General features: G+C 44.0%; 1 protein-coding gene across 1 annotated transcript in view; it reads left to right on the plus strand.

Moving 5' to 3' along the window:
- The window catches only part of CHD8 (chromodomain helicase DNA binding protein 8), a 130,783-nt gene that overhangs the window by 49,924 nt on the left and 70,859 nt on the right, over positions 1-10,000 (plus strand). The window contains 2 exon segments of the mRNA XM_068241428.1: positions 981-1,086; positions 9,065-9,338. Coding sequence (XP_068097529.1) covers positions 981-1,086; positions 9,065-9,338 — 380 coding nt within the window.

Consider the following 10,000-nt stretch of genomic DNA (forward strand, 5'->3'; position numbering starts at 1 on the left):
TTCTGGTGAGCTATGATTACTGTGCTGTGTAGACAAATGATTGAAAAGCACCTAGAGATTTGGGTAGGTGACCTTTACATCATGAAAGCATCACAATGCTAAGTTGGTCTTAACCTCTTGAGGACTGCAGGGCTAAACCCCCCTAGTGACCAGGCAATTTTTAGTTTAAAAGGCCACTGCAGCTTTAAGGCCAAGCTGCAGGGCCGCACAACATAGCACACGAGTATTTCCCCCCCCCCCCCTTTTCTCCCCACCAACAGAGCTCTCTGTTGGTGGGGTCTGATCGCTCCCCCCATGTTTATTTTTTTTTTAATAAATATTTGTGTTGCCCTTTTAAAAAAAAAAAACCTCTTCCTTTAAATCCCTTCCCTCCCTCGCTCCCTCCCTCCCCACAGCCGGCCAATTACGGCGATCGGCTGTCATAGGCTTCTGCCTATGAGAGCCGATCGCTCTCTTGTCCCCCAGGGGGACAGCCGTGTCACACGGCTGTCCCCAGTGCAGCGCTGCTGCTGATCGCAGCGCTGCACAGAGTAAATAGACGGCGATCACGCCGTCTAACAGTCTCCCGAGCGGCAATAGCCGCTCGGAGACTGAAGGCGGGGCGGAGCTCCGCCCCCCAAGCAGGAGATGCGCGTGCAGCCTGCGCGCGATCTCCTGCAAAACAGAGCCCCAGGACTTTACGCCAATTGGCGTTAGGCGGTCCTGAGCTGCCGCCGCGGCCACGCCTACTGGCGTGACGCGTTCGGCAAGAGGTTAAACTAGACCACCATCTGCATGGAGGTTGTATGTTTTTTCTTGATTATGTGTTTTTTACTTTTGGATATTTATCAGATCAAACGTTTGTGACTGTAATGGACCTTGCCTTGTTAATTATATTGGGGTTAAATTGAATGGGATGCTTCTGTGTACTCCTAAACGGCTGAAGAATAGTTTAAATTGCTTGAATGAATTGGTGATTTACTCTCTACGGTTTCTGACAGGCGGGCTCCTCACAAGGCACCACGCAAAGTCTGTCGGTGGTTAAAGTTTTAAACGCCAATGAAGTCGCAAGTCTTGCTGCTAACCAAACTTTGATCAAGGTTGGAGGTATGTTTCACTAGATAAAATGTGCTTGTACTATAATGCAGTATATGAAAATGTTTTTGTTCTCTGTATAATTACACATACCCTTTAAAGGGTATCTAAACTGAGGACATGTATTTTTCCTTTTGAATTAACCACTTAACGACCGCCTAACGCCGATAGGCGTTGGCAGGTCGAAGTGGTGTTTCCGAGCGGCCGTTCCATGTCAGTTCACGGAGGGTGTCTACGTGAACAGTCTGCGAGCCGCGGCCTCTGATTGGCCGGGGATCGCCGGCCTCTGATTGGCCGGGGATCGCCGGCCTCTGATAGGCTGAAGCCTATCCTAGGCGGCGCAGGACAGATTTCCGTCTTGCGCAGCCCATAGAGAGGAGCAGATGGAGGGAAGGAGAGGGAGGTAGGAAAATCGCTGCGGAGGGGGGCTTTGAGGAGCCCCCCCCCCCCCCCCCCCCCGCAAGGCCACATGGAGCGGCGCCGATCAGACCCCCCCCCCAGCAGGACATCCCCCTAGTGGGGAAAAAGGGAGGGAGGAGTCTGATCGCCCTGCCTTTTACCCGATCGGTGCTGTGGGCTGGAGAGCCTGCGCAGCACCGATCATTCAAAAATCCCGTGCACGCGCACTCTCGGCCGCGGATTCGGTAGCCACGGAATCAATGTATCGGGCTATGGTGCCCGATCACTGATTCCTTTCCCCCGCTGAAAAAGCGACAGCTTCTCTCGGAAGCTTCGCTTTTTCTGGCCGTTCCCTCCCCGATGCGTCGCTCTAAGCGTGTGTAAGGCTTAGAGTGACGTCATGTAAACAAAAAGTAAAACTACAACAAAAAGTAAAAAAAATTAAAATCAACACACATTTACATTAAAAAACTTTGGTTTACATCCCACCCTCCCAAAAATACCCAAATAAAATGTTTTAATATAAAAAAAAAAAAACACGATTACAATAAAAAAAAAACATGTAAATATTTAACTATACTTTTTAAATATCAATGTAAAGATGAAATATTTCTATATTTTATTTTTTTTTATAAGCTTGTAAATAGTGATGGATGCAAAACGGAAAAAATGCTCTTTTATTTCCAAATAAAATAGTCGCCATACATTGTGATAGGGACATAATTTAAACTGTGAAATAACCGGGACAAATGGGCAAATACAATACGTGGGTTTTAATTATAAGGGCATGTATTTTAAAACTATAATGGCCGAAAACTGAGAAGAAATGAATTTTTCAGTTTTTTTCTTATGCTTACTGTTAAAATGCATTTACAGTAAGGTAGCTCTTAGCAAAATGTACCACCCAAATAAAGCCTAATTGGTGGCGGAAAAAACAAGATATAGATCAGTTCATTGTGATAAGTAGTGATAAACGCGTCAATTCACCTGAGGTTACCAACCTATTTATCTCTTGGGAGGTAATTTACCTCCTGTGATATCTCCAAATAGCAATTCTCCAGAAGTATAGGGAAAAATATCGACAGAGAGAAATGCAAGAGATAAATGTGAGATAAGTATGAGATAAATAAGTGATAGTTAGTAGTTAGTTTTTCTCCAAATCACAATTCACCAGGGAAGAAAGGGGGTGTGGCCATTCGTTATTTTTTTCATCTCTTTATCCCCTGATTGAACCTGGAGATATCGTGGTTTTCACACAGCAGCTGCTGCTGTGGAAGGTGGAGCCTTTTGAGCTTACTCTGTTAGGCCTGGTGCACACCAAAAACCGCTAGCAGATCCGCAAAATGCTAGCAGATTTTGAAACGCTTTTTCTTATTTTTCTGTAGCGTTTCAGCTAGCATTTTGCGGTTTTGTGAAGCGTTTTTGGTGTAGTAGATTTCATGCATTGTTACAGTAAAGCTGTTACTGAACAGCTACTGTAACAAAAACCGCCTGGCAAACCGCTCTGAAGTGCCATTTTTCAGAGCGGTTTGCGTTTTTCCTATACTTAACATTGAGGCAGAAACGCCTCCGCAATCCAAAATCTGCAGCAGCCCGGGAGTATGGGTTTCTGCAAAACGCCTCCCACTCTGGTGTGCACCAGCCCATTGAAATACATTACCCAAGCGTATCCGCAGCCGCAAGCGGATCGCAAAACGCAGCCGAACCGCTCTGGTGTGCACTAGGCCTTAGAGCTTGCTTCTATTATGAGGAGACGAAGGCGTAGGATGAGGGTCTGTTTAATCGCCCCTCGTATTTACCGTGAGAGAACAGTTCTTGAAAATTTTACTGAGACAGAGGTGGTAAAGAAGTTCAGACTCACTCGTGATATGATTTATGATATGATCCGGCAGTAAAAGACGGGAATACTCTGGTCACGTAGTGGTAAGCCTCCTACCCACAATGCTTCACTTTCATGCTTACAGAGAGGAAAAGTATCCCATGTAAATCATTAATTTCGATTACCTAACTCTCTGCTTTCTCACACTTTACTCATGCATATCTCTCCATTATCCCCTGCTATCAAACATTTTTCTCTCTGTCCTCTCACACTGGTGAATTGACTCCAGAGTGTTAAAATACCTCATGAGATAAACTACCTACCTTTTTTCTCTTAGTAAATCCTCTCTGGTGAATTGACGCCAAAGTTATAGGCTAATCAATGGGAGGTGAACATTGCTCAAGTGAAAACGACGGAACGCAAATGGGTTAAGTGGTTAATACAAGTTGCCTGACTCTTCTGCTGAGCCTGTGTCTCTAATACTTTCAGCCACAGCCCCTGAACAAGCATGCAGATCAGGTGCTCTGACTGAAGTCAGACTGGATTAGCTGCATGCTTGTTTCAGGTGTGTGATTCAGCCACTACAGCAGCAAATAGATCAGCAGGACTGCCAAGCAACTGGTATTATTTAAAAGGAAAATATCCATAATCCCTTTCAGTTTAGGTTCCCTTTAAAGAGTAACTGTCAGGCATGAAATCCCAAATCCGTTCTCTATTAGTATGTGGTAAATAAGTAAAAAGGATGCTAGCCAGGCAATTCAAAAGTTCAAAATTAATCTTACTTTTTATTCCAACAGAATATCATTCCCCAGGTCCCCAGCTCTTATTTCGTATGGGTGCTGGACAAAGGAAGTTGCAGTGCATGCGGGTTTTTTTTTTTGTTTTTCCTTCTTTACTTTCCGCCCCTTCATTAGTATTCCCCTCAGACACAGCTAATTCAGCCTAATTGGCTGAAACCTCTATCCCTCCCACGCCTTTCTTTCTCTCTGGCCACTCCTGTTCTCCTCCACTATGCCGGTGTTATGTAGAGCCTGCTGCCATAACACTGGTCTGATCCTGTAGGCTGCTAGAGAGCAGGGAGTGTTTGAATGCGGCGTCTGGCAAAAGCTTGCCAGATGTCCGTGTGAACCAGCCCTTATATAAATATAAATGGATGGCTAAGTATCTAAATGCCTTATAAATGTCAGCAGTTTCATGACCATTGTTTGCTGAGCAGTCTGGATTATACCCCATTCTTTAGCTCCATAGCTCATTGTGGATGTACCATGTCCTGTCCTGAAATGCAGCATTGCTGGCTACAAGAGTTAGCAGCAGTCATGGGACCATGATAGTCTGGAGCATGAGCCATCCCATAGCTCATAGTGTGTAGAGTTACAGTACTAGGAAAAGCTGCACTGCTGGCTACAGGTACAGCTGCTGTACAAAAATTATGATACTGTGATAACCCTGCTAACATTATTGTAGTAGGAGAGGCATAATTTGTCAGCTGTGTTTTCTGTGTGACCTGGAAACAGCTCATCTCCTGTTGGATTAAGAGGAAATTGCATTTGTTAAAGCGGGATTGTCACCATAAAAATCAAATTTCAACAGCAACTGGTCTGAGTGTATTAGGTAATAAATATGCTAATCCTGCATTCAAAAATTTCAAAACTTTTTCTGCTGTTATGGTTTGGAGTTATCACATACTTTAGGAGCACTGGCCCTTTAGTAGTCAGTGCCAAACAGTTGCAAGCTGGGGGTTCTTTTTATCTGTAATATATTCCTCCTCTTCCATTTATTTCCCTGTCTACCTGCCCATCTGAAACACAATCCCCCTCCTCACTTGTGTTTACAAGCAAGGCTGAGGTGACTCAGCGATTGGAGGAGAAAATAAAAATAAAAATTTAAGGCAGATATGATATCAGGATTTAGCCTCAAACTGTGGGGAAAAGACATGGTTCCCACCAGGAACAGAATTCTCTTCATTTACTATATAAAATTCACTGAAATCAAAACGTAGACAGTACAATACATGTCTTATGCAAGTAGATCGAGTGTATACCGTATATACACGAGTATAAGCCGACCCCCCCCACACACACACACACACACTTTTCCGTTAAAAAACTTGATAAAATGTTTGACCCGAGTATAAGCCAGGGGTAGGCAATGCCACAACAACGGAGCAATCACCATTCAGCCGCAAAGTAACATTGTAAGCATGTATGCAGTTTCCGTCTTCAGACACACTAAAATAACCTCAGGAGGACAAGGATTCCACCTCAGGAGGACATGGATTCCACTCTCCAGTTCCCAAAGCTATTTGGCATATTTTTTATAAATAAATCAGATTCTGTATTTCAAAGTACTGCAAAGTATGCAGGCTGGATCATCTCCCATTAGAAGTACGCTGCCAAACATCTCTTATACTGTAATGCATAAAATTCATTTCAGCCATTTCATGTGACCCTAATGCCAGAAAAAATCTCACTGCATGCAAACACAAATTCATATTAGTGAATAGTAAGTTCTTACCATATATGTCTCCATATACTGGAAAGTCCCATATATGCTCCCCAGCATTCGCAGTACAGCACATCTACTCTTTGATACATACAGCACACCTTCTTTCTGAATGAATGTGCAGGTTACCCCTGAATACTCCCTCTTCTACATGCGGGTGCAGAATTGTGCAGAATGCTTGGTGTAATAGTGCGATCACCTCTGAGTCTTTCTCCCTGCCACCTGACCTTTAACCAGAGGGGAGCTATGTATGCAGTTTTCGGCTTCCCACGGGCCTTTCTACCTGCCACCGCTCACCGGAGGATGCAATCTATCTTGCTTTTGGCTTCTCCCCGCTGTTCCCCCAGGCAGGTGGCATATGCAGTGAAGCGCATAGCAGAGCGTTCGATCTCCCATCCATGCTGCCTGACGAAGTCTCGTATCTATGACGTGCGCACTGCCTGACGTCCTAGATATGAGACTCCGGCAGCCAGCGTGGATGGAAAAGCGAACGCTCCGCTATGAGCCGCCAGCGGGGAGAAGCTAAAAGCAAGATAGATCGCATCCTCTGGTGAGCGGTGGCAGGGAGAAAGGCCCGTGGGAAGCTGAAAAACTGCATGCATCGCTCCCCTATGGTGAGAGGTCAGGTGGCAGGGAGAAAGACTCGGAGGTGACTGCACCATTATGCCTAGCATTCGTCACAATTCTGCACCCGCATATGGCGGAGGGAGCACTCTGGGGGGTAGAGACAAGGAGGCACTGGGGGCTATTCAAAGTAGAGACGCGAGTATAAGCCGAGACCCCCACGTGTGTGTGTGTGTGTGTGTGTGTGTGTGTGTGTGTGTGTGTGTGTGTGTATAATATGCAGGGCTGTGGAGTCGGAGTCGTGGAGTCGGGCAATTTTGGGTGCCTGGAGTCGGAGTCGGGGAAAAAATGCACCGACTCCGACTCCTAATGAATTTGTAACTGTAATTAAATTAGAAAATATGATAAAATGTTTTATTTCTCAGATAATAGTCATTAAAAATAATGTATATATACAGTAATAGCTATGCTTAGTCCACAAAAATGAAATAAACCAATCAAAATTAGTTACTTGTGCTGCTTCAATAAAGCAGTCCCCGTATTTTTAAGGTCAGATATACATATCTGATGGTGACTGTATATATGATGTGTGCACAGGAATCTCTTATATATACTAAATAACATCTATGCTGTAAGAATAAAGCCTGATGTGTAGCTGTGTCACTAATAGAGATGGTCAACGAGATGGAAATAATTCTGCATTGATGCTGATTTATGCAAATGTATGCACTCCCTTTGCTGATGAAATCAAATAATTTGATATGTTATTAAAATTTGGTTTGGTGACTACAAATTAAAGGGTAACTGAGACTGATGAAAAGTAAAGTTTTATACATACCTGGGGCTTCCTCCAGCCCCCTTCAGGCTAATCAGTGCCTCGCTGTCCTCCACCACCCGGATCTTCTGCTATGAGTCCTGGTAATTCAGCCAGTTAGCGCTGTCCGGCCGCATGCCACTCCCACAGCCAGGAACATTCTGCACCTGCGCAATAGTGCTGCACAGGTGTAGTATGCTCCTGGCGGCGGAGTGTGTGCATGCGCACTACGCCTGACTGGCTCAAGTACCTGGACTCATAGCAGAAGATCCAGGTGGTGGAGGAGGACAACGAGGGACTGATTATCCTGAAGGCGGCTGGAGGAAGCCCCAGGTATGTATAAAACTTTAATTTCATCTGTCTCAGGTTTACTTTGTTACACAGTAGTACTATACTCTACATATGCACTCCCCCCAGAGCTGCAGGGAATCCACTGAGAATGCTGTGCACATTGAACACAGAGGTGTTATCTGTCACCCATAAACCTTGTTCAGATTGTGCATGAAGAATGTGTAATAGAGGAAGAATCTCTTTATTCCCCTGCAGAGTACCTGCACATCATTCTTACATGTACCCACACTTACATTGCCTAGGGCCTGATAGATGTTCTTTGTTCCGGTTTGTACCTTTTACAAGTACTCTTACCAAGGACTAGTTTTGTCTAAAGGGAATAAATATAGTAGTCTACATATCCTTCTCACTTCAATTGTCTTGTAAAATTCCTAAGCGTTGGCAGTTAAGAGAAGAATTTCATGTTACATACTTTTAATCAACAAAATTGTAATATGCAAATTAGAGGAGTCGGAGTCGTGGAGTCTGAGTCGGTGGAATCCTAAACTGAGGAGTCGGAGTCAGTGGATTTTTGGACCGACTCCACAGCCCTGATAATATGTGTTATTTTTTTTTCCCTCTGGCATAGTATGGCTAATCCTACTGCTTTAAAGTGACTGGGCCGAAAGATTTCTTTCCCAGCAAGGCAGATACCATCGCACAGTGGTAAAGAAACTGCCTTTGGTACAATGGGTTGAGAATTAAATTTTGCTAGCTGACTAATTTAGCTGCTTGATTGATTGTTTTCTTCTCATCAGTTCAGCAGCAGATGCAGAGCAGCACACATTCAGAGCTTTAAATGTAAAGATGTGAATGGGTTTGCTTTCCTGAGGGTAGTGGAGGCTCTCCAGGCCTTTCCCAAGCTACTGCTAGTAGAAATGTGAGCTAGCTGGAGGCGCACAAAATGATAAAATGTTCCAAAGTGTTGCTCTATATATAATGTAACGGTAAATAGGTCCTACCTTTTTAAAGGAGGAGGTACACAGCAAAAGTATAATAAACCTTTACTTTATTTGCACTTAGGGCAACGCGCTCAGGTGCCCAGGCTCTTCAACCTATACTGCCATGTTTAACCTCCCTGGCGGTAATCCTGAGCTACGCTTGGGCTAGTCGCCGGAAGCTCTATGCAGAGTATAGCATGCAGCAGACGTTTTTACTTTTCCTCCCGGGGGATCCAGACGTCTGTAGCCATTCTCCTTCCTGTCCTGAATCACTCTGGTGCGATCGCTGTCATTGATCTCACCAGAGAGCTACAGCGTAACCCGGAGTACGGAGGTAAAATTGCAGCGCTGGAGCCCAGGGAGGTGAGTGAGTGCTGGAGCTGCTGCTGGCGTTCTGGCAGCATGATTTTTTTTTTTCCTGTTTTTTAGGGTCTGAAACCTTTACAAAGATCCTAAAATCTGGAAATTATCATATCACCAAGGGGTTAATGATCTGATGAAGCAATTTTTACTGTGAAATTTTTTGTCCTAAGTGCAAATAAAATGTTTTTTTCTACTTTTGCTGTGAACCTTGTGGGCTGGTATATCTCTGCTATTGATTGATTCTGTGCCATTTTGCAGGAGAATCTCGTAAGCTGGAACATCAGAAGAAGCAGGAAAAGGCAAATCGCATAGTGGCTGAAGCTATTGCTAGAGCCCGAGCACGAGGAGAGCAGAACATTCCCCGTGTTCTGAATGAGGATGAGCTGCCAAGTGTCAACGCAGATGATGATGATCCATCTAGAAAGAAGAAGAAAAAGAAGAAGGGGGATTTGGGTGATGGCTCAAGTCATGACAAATCTAAAAAATCCAAAGGGAGTAGCAGCTCAAGATCAAAAAGCAAGTCAAAGCCAAGGTGAGGACAGAAAGAAGTGTGTGTGCATCCATGTTGTGTTTTTTTTGTTTTCTTTTTTATGGAATTTCTGAAATGAAATGGCAACAGACTTGTTAAAGAGGAACTTTACTAAATATAACTTATAGAATAAAACTGCTTATCTTTTTACAATATTCAGTTATAAATGTATTCAATATTTGCCCATTGTATCTTCTTGCCTCACCCTGATTGACACTTTTTTAGATTTCTCAGTGATGCCTGGTGAAATGAGCAGGATAAAACATGTTGCAATGCTCTGGGGAAGAAGGCTGTGTGACATCATAGGCAAGACTGTCACTAGGGGCGGGGCTACAATCCAATGTATAGATGTATGGGCAAACAGATGGCAGATCTAATTCTGTGATGCATTATAATCATGAGATGCTAGTATACTACTCCCTCTGTATAAATCACTTGTGAGGCCACATCTGGAGCATAGGATACAGTTTTGGGCACCACACTATAGAAAGGACATTGACATACTAGAACTAGCACTAGGCACCTAAATTAATCAGAGGAATAGAAGGTTTCACAAATTATTTAGCTTTGAAAAGACTAAAAGGTGACCTCATTATTATGAATATACAGTATACATCAGAGGGCAATGCATAAGCTTGACAAAGCGCGTTTATCCCTAGGCTTGT

Source organism: Hyperolius riggenbachi, chromosome 1 (genome assembly GCF_040937935.1).
Source record: "Hyperolius riggenbachi isolate aHypRig1 chromosome 1, aHypRig1.pri, whole genome shotgun sequence".
NCBI lineage: Eukaryota > Metazoa > Chordata > Amphibia > Anura > Hyperoliidae > Hyperolius > Hyperolius riggenbachi.